At 43.8% G+C, this 17,315-nt stretch overlaps 2 protein-coding genes across 2 annotated transcripts in view; both read right to left on the reverse strand.

Moving 5' to 3' along the window:
- CSRP2BP (CSRP2 binding protein) overlaps positions 1 to 12,778 on the reverse strand; it is an 18,003-nt gene extending 5,225 nt beyond the window's left edge. The window contains 9 exon segments of the mRNA XM_009081703.1: positions 1,576 to 1,751; positions 2,231 to 2,367; positions 2,882 to 3,045; positions 3,048 to 3,449; positions 4,869 to 5,288; positions 5,821 to 6,002; positions 7,611 to 7,732; positions 9,838 to 9,956; positions 12,221 to 12,778. Of these exon segments, the coding sequence (XP_009079951.1) occupies positions 1,576 to 1,751; positions 2,231 to 2,367; positions 2,882 to 3,045; positions 3,048 to 3,449; positions 4,869 to 5,288; positions 5,821 to 6,002; positions 7,611 to 7,732; positions 9,838 to 9,956; positions 12,221 to 12,476 (1,978 nt within the window). The 5' untranslated portion in view covers positions 12,477 to 12,778.
- Positions 12,749 to 12,898, reverse strand: PET117 (PET117 homolog (S. cerevisiae); the record flags this gene model as incomplete). Its single annotated transcript, XM_009081704.1, has 1 exon — positions 12,749 to 12,898. A coding segment is annotated over one exon (150 nt), but the record flags the coding sequence as incomplete, so codon positions are not given.
- Between the last annotated feature and the right edge of the window lie 4,417 nt (positions 12,899 to 17,315).

Consider the following 17,315-nt stretch of genomic DNA (forward strand, 5'->3'; position numbering starts at 1 on the left):
TCTATACCAGACTCAGAAACTTTTCACCATGGATGAGATTTTGATTCCTGTTTGGAGACTGATGGGAGTGTCAGTTTCTGATTTAATGATGAACAGCTCACAGTTGGGGGAACACACCCACGCTCCTTATGCTAAATAAAACAGGGTGAGTCCTGAAGAACTTAATGAAGGTGCGACCCAACTTGGCCAGAACCTCAAACGCATTATCAGGAGAGGAAAGACTATGACAAAGAGGTTCAGCCTCTGTTGGGATTGCAAGTGTCTCTCATGAGCTCCAAAACAGCTTGTGAAAGGGAAGGTGTGCCAGGTCATTCCCCACAAATTGTACAATTTGGACAATGAGTAGCACAAAGAGCTCCAATCCTGACTGCAGCATATGAGCACTGCTGAACTACAAAACCCTGCTGAATCACTATCTGATAATCAAAGCATAAAGCAAACAGTTACTTGGAATAAAGGTGTGTACTGTTTGTACTGGGCTCTTCTAAATTAGCCTGCTGCATTGTTTGCTGATCAGAAGCTGATCCATGCAGTAGATGAACATCACTATAATTATTTCAAAAGAACTAAAAAATTACAGCCTTGTAACTGTCCCCCTGAAGGGCAGCCACTGTCCCCAAAGAGCCTACAGTTCAAGAAATGACACACAAAAATTCAAACCCAAACTTTCCTATACCTGAAACTTGACGAAATAAAGGACATCACAGCGGAGCCTGCACTTGTAAGTGCAATTCACAGAATCACAGAACATCGCGAGTTGGAAAGGACCCACAAGGATCATCGAGTCCAACTCCTGGCCCTGCACAGGACATTCCCAAGAATCACACGATGTGCCTGAGAGCATTGTCCAACCACTTCTTGAACTCTGTCAGGCTTGGTGCCGTAACCACTTCCGTAACAGGGAAGCCTGTTTAAATGCTCAATCACCCTCTGAGTGAAGAACCTTTTCCTAATATCCAACCTAACCAGCCCTGACACAGCTTCAGGCCATTCCCTCGGGTCCTGTCACTGGTGACCAGAGCAAAGAGATTGGTGCCTGCCCTTCCACTTCCCTTCATGAGGAAGCTGTAGACTGCGATGAGGACTCCCCCCTTCTGAGGCTGAACAAACTGAAGTGACCTCAGCCACTCCTCATATGGCTTCCCAAATTGCACTCCAACATAACCAGCTTATGGCTGATAGGACAGAAATTCCTCACAAAGCTAATGAACAGTAAACAGGTGGTAGAAAACTGTTTACTTCAGCCCTTGATTCTGCAAAATGTTTCACTGGATGCTTAAGTGTATTTAACTACTAAACTACTAGACTCCTGTTGGCATCAATGATGTTACCCAAAACAACCTATTTCTGTAAATGCTGTGCTAATTAGGGCCTAATTGCCCAGTTCTACATGATCTCAAAAGACAGAGACACCAAACCCATGTCTCCATCTCAACTGCATTCCTGTGACATTAGGTAATGATTTTCTAAGAACTGAGCCAGACACCAACTGAAGAAAAATTTGGCCCAAGAATGGTTTTTTTTCTGAACAAAACTACTTCCTTCTTAGAAAACCAAGCACTGAAGGAATCTTACCTGGCCAGAAGAATTCATGGCACATAGAGTTGATAGTGGGGATGTGATTAGGGCGAACATAGCAGTAATCAACTGGTGCTTCTGGCTCAGCCTTCCAGTTGAGATTATTCCTGTGTGGATACGCCCGGATTTCTGCCAGCAGCCTGAGCTTTGGGGGCTTTGTCTCATAATCACGCCTGCCAGGAACACAAAAAGCAAACACAAAACGTCACTGAGCACCAATAACTGCCACTGCAGCTGAATGGGTATTTTCTGACATGCTCAACTTAAGAAAAAACAGACTCTTCCACTCACCTGGCAAAACAGCACCTAGCTCAGCAAAAACACCCCTGTGTCAGAGGCCAGGACACTTCCCAGATGGGCAGCATGCCCAGCCAACCTCTCCTTACAGCAGGAGCAAGGAAATCAGTTCTGACCCATGGTCAGATGCAACTTGCATTGAATAACTACAGCAATTCCCTCTCTGCCCTGCCCTCACTTGGAGATTCTCCGTCCCAATGCAGTCAGTTTAACCACTCAGCTAAGTAAAACACTATTCTTTCAGGGTTACCGTAGTGTACTGGATGGTTCTTTGAGCATTGCCCAAAAAAGGTGTCCTCTCCATGGGCTGTCAGTGCACAAGCCAAGAGCAAACTCAACCTCTGACCATCTGTACCTGATATAAGGTTTCAAGACACGGGACGTGTAAGGGCTGACAATACTGTGGTCTGTGAGCAGATCTTCTGAGCCCACGAGTCGATACAGAAACTTCGTTATCTGCTGTCGATATCCCTTCATGGCAGGCAGCACTGTCTATATGTACAAAAAATGCAGAATATTTCAGGAAGGTTAGCCAATGATTTAACACAAGGGAATTATCTCAGTGGAAGGAGAATAACAGCCTTTTAAAGTGACAGAATGGGCAATACCATGATGGTCCCATTGGACTTTGCTGAGCACTCTCAGATGCAGCACCCAAACCTACGAGCTGGACTCATCACTCAGGAAAGTGCTGCAAGTCATCTACATGCATGAAAGAGCATCTGCCTGTTCGGTACTCCACCATCAGTGTTTGGGCAGGACTGGAGTACAAATGCATCAACATTTGGTGCTGCATTTGATAGACAGCTGTGCTGCACCAGCACGTCCCAAGAAGAAAAGGGGCTTAGAAAAGCATTGGTGGGGACACAGCCCCAAGTCAAAATGAGTTTTGTTCACGCAATTTTCATTTTAGGAATCAGATAACCTCAATGTGACACTGCTGTCTGCAGCAAAAGCTCTAAAATAACCAGTGCCAAAAGCTCACTTAATATTTGGAAACACCCACCTGGTATCTGTCTAAGATCCTGAAGTCCTGGCTAGTAGTTCTGTATGTTGCTTGCCCTGTTGGGAACCTGGAAATACTTCCTTCTTTGGCTCCATAAATCCCATCAACCAAAAGCAGTGCAGCATTCACAACCTGGTCCAAGTCAAAAAGTGGCAGTCCTCTTTCTTGGCCTGCCTGACTATCAGCTTGCGCCTCAGCCTCCGGGCCTCTGGGGTCATGCTCATGGCATTGGGACATGCTTCCAGTCTTTTCAGCAGCAGCTTTTCCTCATAGATACTAACAGAGGTATGCTTGGGAGCTCTGGGTTTAGCGTCCTTCTCCAGGTGTGGCTTCCTCTTGTCTCGTCCCCTCACCTGCAGGGATGTATTTGACTCTTCAGGATCTTCACTGTCACCTTCCATCCGTTCTGTTTTCTCTTCTTCACTCTCCACCTCTTGCTTGATCTGCTCAGCTGTCTTCACTTTTTTTCTACCTGCTATCATAGTGCCAGCACTGGCTGTCCCACTGGGAGGGGGCACATACTCTATTCCTGGGTCTATGACTCCGTCTCCTTCCATCTCCTCATCATCTGTTGAACAGATCAAAATAATCCAAATAAATTTAAATAAATTTAAACATCAAAACCCCATTTCAAAGTTGTCACAAGACTTTTCTGCTAAGGAAAAATAACGTAGGTTAAATAACGTAGGTTTACCCAACACATTTCATTTTCTATATACTTCTGGATCTCTTGATTTTGGACAGAAGACACTATAAGAGTCCAATCTCAGGACACAGAATCAATCCTGAGATGTCTTACAGTTTGGCATCTGAAAACAGCTCTCCTAAGCTCCAAGCTCATGCTCTTTGACAAACGTTAAGTTGTTGAAAATTCCTGAAGATTGGGGATCAAATGGTCAAGCCAGTGAGCTCTTATCTTCAGCTAGCATACCCTGGAGAAGTTCTGTCCCTCTACAGAGCCTGACTAGTCTTTCAGCCATACAGAAGTGCTTTGGTCTGGCTCCTTAAGAAGCTACAATTGCTATCCAACAGTGTAATCTGTGTTGCAGTGAAATGCTTATGCTGAGTGGTGCAGCAGTTGCTATGAGAAGTCTACCTAATATTTATTCAGGATCCCTTAGAACACAATAATGGGGGTTTCTTCTGGCCTTATAAGGTGGTGATACAACTATGGAAAACAAATCAAGACTCACACTCAATCAAGATAAATGTAATATTACCAGTTACTTTCCATCTTATCTTGAAAAGATCCTGTAGCAAATTGGGAGCTTCTTTTTTTAACAGCTTCCTAGAATACATGTGGCTCATTATTAAATAAAAACCATGGTGTGTCTTGCACAAAAGAAGCTCCAAGGCCATGAGGCTGCTTGTAATATTTTGGGAAATTTGGACTGATAACTTTCACATGGTCTTGTGCCAAGGAGGCACCAATGCCATGCAGCTACCTGCAGAATACTTTAGGAAACTCCACCGTGTCCTGGGCTATGGCCAAGCCCCGGGCTTAGTTGGTCAGAGGGGAATACCACCAGGGGTTTTCCACATCAAACCGAAACAAATACAGGTGATTTCTTAGCCTACTGATTTTGCCCATAAAAGCTGGACTGTCTTTGAGTGACTTTGGATGCCTCACCTACGAGTGCATGCACTGCGTAGGACTTCCCAATTGCTGGGAAAGGCTCTCCAAATCCTCACCGCAACCAGGGGCTCCCCAGTGACTGTGGATCTGGATGGTGATAAAGTATTAGGGCAATTGGTGATGTATCTTTCTTAATCACTATTCTTTCCTGTGGGTAGTAATGATTAGGTGCATTACCTTGCTTATTGTCTTTGTTGTTGTTTGTACTAAAGCTTAGTAAACTAGCCCTATATGTAAAAGTATTATTAATTTTCCTGCTTGTTTTAAACACCAAGAGTAAAATAAGCCTATTCTTTTTCTTGGTGTCTGTGTCATTTCTGTTGTCCCTGTCAATTGGCAGAACAGTCTTACCGTGAAACAGGGCCTGTGGTGGCATGACATCTGGGATGAGATCTGCTTCTGAGAGAAGGCTGGGAGTAGCTGAATGTGAGGCTGGAGTGCCAGGAGCAGAGAAGTCGAGAGATGGAGAAGGGGAAGGGCTTGTCAGGGGTGTGCGATCTGACGAGCTCAAGGAGGAAAAGTCAATCACTTCTCCTTTCTCAAGTACAATATCAGGACGACGGCCTCGACTGCTGAATTTAACAGGAGTGGAGGAAGTACTCCGGTCCAGGAATCCAGCTGCCTCTTTCTGGGCTCTCCGAATATCCTTGGCTTCCTGAGTGCGCGATCTCTTCTCCTTCAGTTCCATGGCTGACTCGACTGGATTGCGGCTTACTCGCTTCCTGAGTCCTTCCACAGTAATGATGGGATCCAGAGGTGGCTTTGAAGCTGCTAAAGAAGTAGTTTGCTTTTTCTAACAGATCTAACTGAGCTCCTGCAGTCACTGGATACATACTACATGGTCAGAAAAACACACTGACTACAAATCTTAAAAGATGCATTTTCAATATGTACAAGAAATGCAGCATTAAGCCAATGCACAACTAAAGCCTCATTAAAGCCCCAATCTTGTTCCTCAGCACAGAGGAGAATTTGCATTTAGTGACAAAAGATAAAAGACATTCCCCAGGGTAAACAGGAGTGGAGAAATTGTGGATTTCAACTAAAAACAAACAACAACCCAACCCAAAATTCCCTGAACAGATCTCAAAAGCCTTTGAATCAGTTAGCAAAAAGGTAATGAAATATAACAGGCTTCTCACACTACAGTATATGCACCACAGTTCTCTTAAGTCAACCATTACAGCAGAACAAAAGTAAGAAACTGTCCTTACGCACAAACACATGGTTTTAACTAAACTTTTCTCATGACTTCCAACTCTGGCCCAGCTAGGAACCTATACACCACTGGGAACAGATGTACCTTTTGCCTTTAGTGCAGATGCAGACAGCTTCTCTCCTTCGGGTTTCATTATTGGGGGTTTGTTATGAACCAGTTTCCACCATCCTGGTTCTCCAAATTCCTGTGCCCCTGAGCGGAAAAACAAGGGGCTCCCCACAGAGAGACAGCCAGCGACTGTGCTCCACCATGTCGAGGTCTTTTTCCTGTGGTGGGAGAGAGGAAAACAAGTGTCAGGGCCCCACTCGCCAGCTGTGCTTTCACCCTGGAGCCTCCTCCAAGATGGAAAGGGCAGAGTGCTTCTGCCACTGGCACTGACACACACACACTGAACCACTTCTGAAGCACATTTTTGGCTACTTGGAGGCAGGGAGCTGCATTTAAGCCTTTTACTCTGCTGGGCAGTGTACTCTACTGGACAACTGAGCACTTTTCATTCCTTTAATTCACAGGACTAAGATATCACTCAGGGAAGAAGTGAGAAGAAATAATATGTAGCAAATAACTGAGGTACTCCCTTGGACACTGGACAACTATGTTGACAGTGCAGAGTCTAAGGCCATAGTTGTACAGGATCTCAGGATTCCTTCTTGCCTTTGCACATCTCCACTGGCAAAAACTTCTGCACTTGGGCTAGGCTTGGCTGGGCAGGTATCTGCTGCTGTCCAAGTGTTGCACATACACACCTTGGGGTACTGAGCCTCAAAAGTGGGGGATTAAACTCAGGTGCCCCAGCTCAAAGTCTGGAGTGTTACAATAAATCTGGATAAGCTGTACTTTAATATGCCAAGGAGGCAAAGCATTGCACACCTTGGACTGCTACACATACGGTTCGGCTGTGTCTGTTCCACCAGTGGCTTGTCCAGGCAAGTGGGGAGAGTCTGAGGCCATTAATCACTCATCTGAATTTTAATCAGAGCAAACAGTGCCCAGTTCCTAGGGCAGGTCTCAAAAGGCAGCAGCAAACCCTGGGAGGCAATGGCTCCCTGAGTGAGGGACAATGGGCCATCAGCTGCCTTCCTGTCAGGGTGCCTGTGCTTTCCAGTGAGGGCAAATACTAACGTTTCTGAGAACAGAGCAAGAAGGCACAGACAAACAATGAAAGCAAAGCCAAAGAGCAAATCTGGTTAGGGAGAAAGGGCGGATCTTACAACAGAGAAATCCCTGGGGAAGAAGCTAAGCTGTGAAGTCAATAAATCTACAACTGTCAAGGCCTGCTCAGTTCCTTTCCTGCCTCCGTAGCACATGCTATGTGCTGTTCACCTATAAAGTGAAGGCTGCCCTTAATGAGAGGGATTCTTACTCTGACAGCTACTTTACACACACTGAAAAACATTTTAGTGGTTTGTAACACTTGCTATGTAAAAGCCATTTTATTCAGACCCAAAACAATCTAAAAGCTGAGGGTCAGTTCTTTCTGAAGAACTAAACCCATGCAAGCTTTATAGCCAGGCAATGTGGTACTTTGCTGGACCAGTTTTGTCCTTAAATCCCAGTGATACCAGGACTAGCCCATCTGTTGTGACTATTTAGAAAGACTCAAAAGGAAGACCCTAAAGGAAGATAAGAAATAATCCAAAATACATGCATTTATGTTGATTTTGTGTGACATTCTTGGGGCTGTTTTTCCCCAGTAAGAAAAGCTTATTCTCATGCCTATATTCAGACTCTCAAAATTGAAACCTCCAATTTTCTCACTAGTGAGGCTCAACAGAAATGTTGCCGAATTAACCAGGATTCTTGCTCATCTCTACAACAGATTTCAATTCCTTTGGCTCACCAACTAGACCCTCAGGGAAACATCACATCTTTACCTGTTCCCTAATAAGAAAGTCCAGTGTTTTGCAATAAAAGCACAAATATCTTCTTTCCATCTGAAGTACCCCTGACGGCCCGTTCCCTCCAGAGACAAATTGTACATCGCCAACATGACAACCTGAAACAGAAAGTTTTGGATACAAATGAATCCCTTCTGCTTTGTCTGCTGACTGCCTCCCACAGCTGCCACACACACACACACACACACACACACTAATGTTTGCTCCCTCATAAATATCTTATTTTTGCAACATCTCATAGGAAACTTCTGCAATCCATCTTCTTCCTGGTTTCATACTGTCTGTTCTGGTCTTTCTATTGTTAGATGCACATTCTCCCAGAGATTTCTCCATCTCAAGGGAATAACAAGCTGCCTAGTTATGCAGGTTTATGCTGAGACACAAAAATTTTGCAACTGTTGTATAAATGAATTAAAGTACAACCGGGGGCCGAATAGAGTGTGAAGATAAGAAGAGAGTCTAAAAAAATGGTCATCGGTAATCCCACTATCTAATACATCAGAAACATGGAGACAATGGTCCTCCTAGACATTTAGTACTGCACTTCAAATTGAACAGACTGTTAACTCTGTAAAATTACATATCTAGTAATTGTTCTGGGTATGCAGGAATCAAGTTTGTCTCCAAGTGATCTTCATTAAACAGAAGCCATTTACAGCTCATTCACATACTTCACAACCAAATTCAGTCTGACCTGTTGCACACCTAAACTAGAGAGCAGATTTGAAAAATATCACACCTCCTTGTAAGTAAATCCCAGGTGACCAACTGGTAATTACATTTACTTAATTCATTAGAATACAACTAGAATCAGCTGGGCTGGGATCATCTTTCAACAATCAGACAGCCTCAGTTGGGCACTACTTCCAGTTAGGGACACACATCACTCAGAGAAGTCTGAAATGTGTTTTTCTTAGGGACATGCGGGGCCTTAGCTTTCTGGGACACATTGCTGCAGATGATGAAAATGAGGAAATATGGACAGCTTTAATGTCCCCCATACCCTACTGCCTCACAATCCCTTTTAGTTTGATCCTTCCCCCCATTCCTAGATAAATGGTTAAGTCATGTGGGACAGTGTCTCAGAATTTCAAAAACAATTCCCTCTTCAGTGGGCTGAAGATATGGATCTGTTGAAACCACACAACCTGAAAAAATCCAAAAATCACTGTCCCAATTTTTCCTACTTCAGATAGGTTAATTTGACCACTCCCCTCCATTCAACTTACCCAAAAGGAGCAGCAGCTCTGGCTGCTGGAAGCCTAGGGAGGTACTATCTTCACTAGTCAGCTTCCTGCCTCGCCCACTTATTTTGTCTGTCCATTCCCCATGTCATTCCAAAGAAACCTGGGGACCAATGTTAGCAGCTTTTGCTCTCCAAATCTGGCACTAGCTGAAACTCTGCCAGACACAGAGTGCTAACATTAACATTTTCCCCTGCACTGGCCACTGCCAGAAAGCACTGTAGGAGTTACGAGTGATGTTTCAAATTATCTGAGACAACACACCATTGCTGTCCCCAAGGATGCAAACAGAAGTCTCACATACTGCCTGATGCTCAGCATGTGGAAACACTTACTGCTGAGCAACAGCTACTGCCAGATCAGTGTCATTTTGAGCAGAGGCAGCAGACACTGCCCGCCTGCCCCTCCAGTGCCCTGCTTACAGCAACGCCACGTGCATCTGTCTAGTACCTGGTTGTTGCCAAATAATGCAGATTGTTTGGATTGCTCAGGTGTGCAAGTGGTTGAAATTGCGAATTCCAGCAAGGACCGTTGCTAATGAATATGCAGTCAGGTTGGAGGTTTGTATTTAGAGAGCTGGCAAGCTTTCTGTTTCTATGTTGCCACCTCACTAATTTTACATTTTCTTATATACAAAAAAAATCTTCATGCCTAGCAGCAAAATTGCATTCATTTTGCTTTTTCAAACCTGCCTGAAGCCATAACTTCATGAGCAACATAAGAGGAAGTGAAAAGATTAAAAAAAAAGGAAAGTGGTTCCTATAATTATCTTGCAATGTACCTGCCAAATGCTCAAGTTCTCTTATGCAGGCAATCCGTAGCTAATTAATTTCTGAAGTTCATGCATATGCTTCTGTGTTACTGATACCTGATCCTCCTTTTCTAGGTAGCATATACACAATAAACAACAATTTTAGAAAGTCCTGCGGTTGTTCTGCTGGCACAAACATTTTACTTACTTGTTGCCATGTTAATCTCAGACGTTCAAATTGCTCCTTCCCATCTTCTGAGCAGTCGGAGCAAGTAAATCTGAAAAAGTTATCTCCTTTGAGGTAGCTGAGCTGTTCTCTCAGTTGACCTAAAATTAAAAGGCAAAAATCGATTTCTTGGTCCTTTTATCAGAAAAAAGAAATATGAGTTTCCTCCAACATGAGGCAGAAAAGGACTTTTTTGCCTTCTCCCCAGAGTCCAAAGATGCAGGCAGCTCCCAAGAAACATCAGACCTTGTGGTCATGGAAGGTGCAGATTCACTTCACAGTTGCAGCAGCCAGCAGTGACCAGCTGAAAAAGCACAGGCACCAAAAAAGGGCTTTCTACCTAACATTTGAATGCAGGTACAAAGCCAAGGATTTCCTTGTTTCTGCAGCCTTTCTCGTTCCTCCTTGCTTCCTCAGTATAACCTATAGACTTCAATAAGTAGCTGTTTTGCCACCCTACTCAAGAAAAAGAAAAAGCAATATAAAAAAAGCTGACTTGTTAAAAAAGGAATGCTACTGCAGAGGCTATCTGTACATACGGTGTTCTCTTCCATGTCATCTTTCCCCTCACTGCTGCCTGCCTTTACAGCGCTCTTTTTCCCTGTCCACAAACTGATACTGAAGTCAGGTTGCAGTCCCTATTTCCAGCAACCTCCAGGATGCACTGCAGCAGGCATGGTATGAAGCTTTAAGGTATTTATTTCTCCTATTAGAGGAAGATCTTCTTTCCTTGAGACTGAGAGCCAAAAGAACAGTCCAGCTTTATCAGGAAACACTTTGTCTTTACTGCAGCTGATGCATCAGATCCCAAATCAACAAAGCACTTCAGCATACTCTTTGCTCTGTAAAGCTAACCCTGCATAAAAGTTTACCTGAATGAAAGTGATCTGCTGGGACAGAGCTACCAGTAAAACCCAAAGCACTCAAAGTTACAGACTCTAGTTCTATGCCTCTGCAGCAAAGAAGAAACAATTAATCATATGAATCAGGGCTGCTAAACTCACCAGGAGTTAATTTACACAAGTATGAAAAACTGAAAAATGACACCCTGAGACAGGGAAACAATTAAGACTACAGAGTTTCTGAAAACTCACACACACACGAGGTACTTCTCTCCAAGTATGACATCTCTTTTACTGTATAATGACACCAGATCAAGCATTTTTTTAATATGGATGCACTGCTTCTGTAGTGAATTACAGAATTTAACTATTGAAGTTGCACCCATGTCTGAAGGAGGGGAAAAAACCCCAATGCTTAGTAGACTTAACATTTCTACCTAGCAATTCAATTGTAAAAAGTGATTATTTGTCTGAGCATGTTGGCCATTTTCACAAGTGACAACTGATCTCCGTATAACTGAGCGATTAGCAAAGAGAACAGTATTTCCCTTTTCCAGCTTGTTTACTTTGCACATTTGTATCTAGTTACTGTTACTCTACAATTGGCTTTTTCTGCTCTTTGGATTGGTTCCACAGCAACTAGAGAGTGGAACATCTTTGTAAAATAAAACAAATGGACTGTTAAATCAAGAGCTCCAAGATGAGATAACTCATGCTACCTTTAACTCTGCTTCTTTTTTTTTACTGATAGATTTCAAGTTAACATTTCTCTTTCCTGCATACTAACTTAATAGTACCATGCTGGTCCCATTACATTAACATCTAAACACTCATTGACACACCTTGAGAGGAAATTTCTACACTGTAACTTTTGGCCAATTTTAAGATGGCAAAACAGGCAGCTCAGACAAGGCAGGTGCCACCTGAAGAGCTCACTATTTCTAGTCACAAACAAAACAACGCACAAACCCCCAAAATCAAACCAAACCACAAAAGCCCGCATCAAATCCCAAGACAACTAGATCTTAGCAGCATCTAGCTTTTGGATCTAATAATAGCTCTGATAATCCAGAAGTTAGAAAGTAAAGTCTAGTCCGTTACACTGCTAATGGCATATATCTTATGTCAAGCGGCAGAGCAGAGGGATCAAGTTCCATAGCTTGCTCCACATGCCACCCAGAGCTAGCTGCTCCAGGCTGGACATGCTTCTCTGACAGCCAACTTACATTCACATTACTGGGAAACCATTAAGGTGGAGATTTAGCCATATGCTCCACAGATGTGACAAACTGAACAGGAAAAAATCCCCACAAAAGTACCACCATCACAAAGTCCTTTTCCTCCACAGAGCATTACAGCAAGGGTCATTATCTTTATCTGGGTGAGCAGAGAGGCCAAGTTGCTTTGCCAAAGTCTCCCAAACAGCCACAACACTCAGGAGGGTGTGCATGTTCCTGAAGCCATACCCTTGTTCTCTGCTAATTAAAGCAGCAAGCAAGACACAACACAACTGGCAAGCTTACTTGCTGGGATCCACTTCTGGCACTTCTCGCAGTAATAGGACATCTCCTCCATCCAGGATGCATCACCTTCATCACTGTTCAGAGAGTCCCCACTCTGGTCATGCGATAAATCCACTGAGGCCTGGTCCTCAGACTCGACAATCAGGAGAGTCTCCCCTTCCACCTCACCCTCCTCCAGGCCCTCTGAGGTGGAGGTTCTGGTGGCTTCATCATCATGGCGGCTGAGCAGCCCACTCATGTGAACATTATTAGCCATCCTAGATGGAGTTTACGTAACAAAGAGCTGTTCCTCCCCAGGTTGACAAGTCCATCCACGCTAGCTGTGCCAGCCAAGTCTCCACAGCCAAAGTGCCAATGACAAAGGAAATGTTTTTTGCCTGCCCTATAGCTTTAGGGACTGAATTATGACCTATACAAAATAAACAGTCTTTCATAGATTACCTCTGTTTGCTAAAACACTTGCAAGTAGTTAGATACAAATGATCTCCAAACATCTTTAATCAAACCTCTAAGGACCCAGGCCTGTGCCTAGGACTGCTGGGAATCTTTTTCCATAAGTATCTTGTCTCTTTCTTCCATAAGCTGCTTTGTCAAAGCGATCTGCTCTTCTAGCAGGCGAATATTCTCCTTCTTCTGATTCTGACGCTCCAGATCTCTGAGAACTCCACTGTGCAGCCTCTGAAAACACAAGGGACAGGGTTTAGCACAGCCTGTCGGACGCTGAATGTGATTAAGCCCTGCCCATGCTCCAACTCCAAATTCTGCTTTTGCAAGGCCTTTGCCACAGACACTTAACATGGTTTGAATCTAAACCTTCAGAAGCTGATACCCAGTATCAATAAGCCAACAGCATTACACCAAAAAGTGCTTTATTGGCAGTCGCCTCAGATGAGTGAGTTTACTAAGTGGTAAAGCTATTGAGCAAATAAATGCTATGCACCTGTAATTCCCATGCCACATAGGATGGATGTGAACTATAAAATCCTGTTATCTCTACCCTAAATCTTTACCAAATCAGAATAATCTCCCCAAAACTTCTCTGCTTGGAGAGAATTTTGTGACAAATTGAACATTATTTTAAGAAAAACTACCACATGCTTCTTTCTGCTCATGTCTTAATCTTCAATAAACTCCACAACCTGCTTATGCCAAACTCTTGAAAAAGCAAGGCATCTCATTCAACCTAAAACATTCATTACAAATAATGTATAAATACATAACATGTGCAACACACACAAGCAGCTGTCAAACTGGTGGGTAAGCCCTGTAATGGGTGTAAAAACCTGTAAGAAAATCCCAGCTGCTCTTTGTTTCCTCTATATGCTTCTCTCTCTCTGCTACCTGGAAGTTTTTATTCACTTCGACAATTAGGTGAAACATTTGACCTTTATATCTCATGAGGGAAATATTAAATAAGTGAAACCAGAAGTGGTGCCATGGATTGGAGGGGGGTAAAGGAGGCAATATGCTTTACATATTCAGATGCTTACTCAATCTCAAAGCAATAGCCGTATCGGAAAATATGATACACAAGGACAGAAATATTGTAAGTGAGTAGAAACATCAAATGATTGTTGAGAACCAACCCTGGCTCACATCTAAATCACGCAGTGTGATCACAGTCATGTTTAGCCCAATTAAAGGAATCTTTAGCTGAAGTTTAAAGCATTATCCACCTACCTAATTTAACAACTCATGTGCAGCTTGGACTCAGGAGTGAGAGTTTCACAAGTAGCAAGGTTAGCCACTGGATACTGGAGATATGAATAAGCTATTTAGTCTAATGGTGAAAAAGGTGAGTAATTTATTTGACCCACTTGAATGATGCCAAAATGAACTTGCAAATAATTTACTTGAATGCTGACCCTCAAGCCATTTTAGAAAACATTTGTGATTACTATTTGACAAGTTCTCACATGGTTTTATTCCTCATCCAGCATGCCAATAACTGCACATTTCAAAAGGCAATTATTTCTCCTGTCAAGATCAAAATAGAAAGGTTTTGTTTAAGAAATAATTTCATCTTGCTAAGAAAATGCATAGACACATATGTCAGCCAATAATAAAAACTCTCTCTGTAAATTAACCTAATAAAACCAGTTCCTTCCCATCAGCTTCCATCAACTGAACTCAGGTTAAAAATTAGTAATTGCTGAAGACAAAGTTCATAAACTTACTGTTACAATGCTATTAGTTAATAACAATAAAGATGTGGGGAGATATGATGTAATCAAATAATTACATCAAGAATGTAATCCTTTATCATTCATAAAACACAGCTATTCTGCAATCTTTCAGATGGTGAATGCATTTACTTTGAAAATGTACAGTTTGCAAAGATACATTTATAATTTGAGTATCACAAGTGACAAAGAGCTATGAAAAAGTTAATCCTTTCACCTTCTGTTCTCAGAAGTTAGCCCTGTTTGTCTGTTGCATCAGCTTAGAAAAGTGTGTGCAAGCCCAAATCACTTTGGGCCTGGCACATCAAGTTACAAAAATCAAGAGTTTAATAATCTGCATAAAGATAAACCTGAAATAATCCCTACACCAGGGCTGTAAAATATCCACATTACTTATTTCCATTACATTGCCTAAACCTGAAGCCATTACTGTCTGACTTGTCCATGAAGAATTATTATAAGAAAATCTGAGATTTCATTTATAAAAGATAAGCTTTGAGCCTTGGTGCTTCCAAATTTTAGAGGTGGGTTTGTGAACCCATCCCCATATGTACAGGTCAGGCATCTCTGAAATCACGAGCTCCCTACACAGAGTTCACAGGTTGTGCCCATGCCTGGGTGTAAGGAAGGATGGCAAAGAATAGACACTGGATCTGTCCCCCTAAACGTTTTGTCACTGACCAACTGGATCCTTTGACCTCTCCATCTCTAGGACACTCAGCTAACCTGCCTATCTGCTGACAGCCTGGCAGCAGTGACACTGATACCCTGCACAGCAATGGCTGCTTCCAGATGTGGAAAAACAAGTTCAATCAGACCCATGGGGAGAAAGCTGCCCACTCCCTATGGAAACAGAGGATCTCCCCAGGCAGAGGCTTGCAGTAGCCACCTCGAGGGTAACAACCACAATTGCAAACCAAGCAACAACTACAGCACAGAGCAGCAGGAACAGGCAAAGAGCAGCAAGTCCCTCTTTCCTTCCTGGTATCATTAGAAATGTATGAGGCAACCAGAGAGCATTAACATATCAACTCATGGGCTGAACCACCACTCCTTTACGAGAACATTTATTTCACGCACTGGCAGAACGTGCTCTGTAAACTTGCAGTTGTGCCCTTAGTTTACTCATGTTCTGCACGTGAGTTACAATGATGTCTCCTCATACCAGGGCACTGCTGTCCTGCTCAGTGCTCAGCATATATGCTGACCAGGTACTTGGTGTTTATTTTCACATTCCTAGTGCAGCCTGTTGCCCGAGGCACTACTTATTGCATGACAGACAGATCCTGTCCTGACAGTTGCATTACTCATTTACCTGTAGACTGTTTTGTTATCCCTATAGAATATGAACATTCTATAAACCTTCATTTATTTTCTCAGTCTCTGTATGAGATGAAGGAGAGACATTAGCCAAGGACTGGGTCAAAAACATCCATTAAGTTTAGATGCCTCACTGAAACACCCAAAGGTGATGTTTACCACAGCATGTGCCTGTCCTGCAGCACATGCTCAAAGGACAGCTCCTGCTTACTTCAGCACATATTCCTGCCAGAACTCCAGTGGCTCAAGGCAGGGACACTGAATTAGTGAGCAACTACCTACAAAAATCTGATCTTAAGTGATCCTCTCAGAATATACATCAAGAGCCATTGATCTTGCCACTCCAAGAGACCACCCTTCCTCTGCTTGCTCCTCTGCCAGTGCCATTCAGTGTGTTTTCCAGTTCCTGCACTAATAAACCTGTTCATTTCCTTACCCAGATCAGTCTCCTCCTCTAAGATCCATCATTCTCAAGCACTGAGACAATCTCTTGAGGAATATATAATATATAAATACCATAATGCAATATAATCCTGTAATTATGGACTCCATCCTAAGGCCCATGCAACAGGCAGCCAAGCAGGGCTGTGGACGAGGAACTTGGACTCTGGTGTTTTGCAACTCCTGACTGCTTCAGCATCATTTAATATAGGCTTTTTTGGTGCCCATTTTCTAGATTTGTTTTGTAAACAAGAGGGGGAGGAAAATCAGACATGTGCCCTCATACCAGTACCTCTTCGGCTCATCAGCAGGATCCACACCAGCAACCTCAGTGCCCAAACATCTGTCACATGCAACATATCCATTACACAATCGCACAACTTCTAGTCCTGGGCAGAATTTCTCCATATTGGGACCCACCATTGTCAGACCTGACACTTTGGGCTGTGGGTTCTCTTGCACACAGGGTGCCTGCGAGGAATTACCCTATTTTTATAAATGTAGCACAGAAAACTTCCCTGTTTCTTTACCACGTGGTGTTTCTGACAGCTTGCACTGTGCCTGTCATGTCAGAACAAGAAGTGAGCCAGGGCAGGCTACATGGCAGAGAACAGGGCTGTTTGCCCTTTTGCAGGAGGCATTTGTGGAGCTGAGAAAAAACAGCACACACACTGCCAGAGGGACAAGCACCAGTGGCACAGCACAGCCTGATAACACCGCCAGGCTGGTGACCTTGGGCCTAGAGGGTGCTGGATTACAGCTTTCCAGCACGCTGGCTGATACAGGGAGAGGATGAGGGAATCGTCTCCACCGAGCCTGTTGGGCTCACACTGGGGCTCCTTGCTACTACTTACCCTTGAAGAGAAATGCACAGGACAGGACTGGAGAGCAGGTGCAGCTAAAAGAGCGAGCGGGAAAGAGCAGGTGCCACGGCAGGAAAACACGGGGAAGGGGGTGTTCGTGGAGAGATAACCCGCGGGGGCAGCACCGAGCGGGCAGAGCTCCGGCCTCCAAGAGCAGTTTCAGGCACGGAGGGCAGCAGGACACTGGGGCAGGGCAGGACGGAGGCGGACGGACGAGGGCTGAGAAGGACGGAGGGCTGCGGCAGGGAAGGATGAATGGAGGCGGGCACGTGGCGCGGAGGCCGCGGG

This window comes from Acanthisitta chloris, unplaced genomic scaffold (genome assembly GCF_000695815.1).
Source record: "Acanthisitta chloris isolate BGI_N310 unplaced genomic scaffold, ASM69581v1 scaffold24059, whole genome shotgun sequence".
NCBI classification, from domain to species: Eukaryota; Metazoa; Chordata; class Aves; order Passeriformes; family Acanthisittidae; genus Acanthisitta; species Acanthisitta chloris.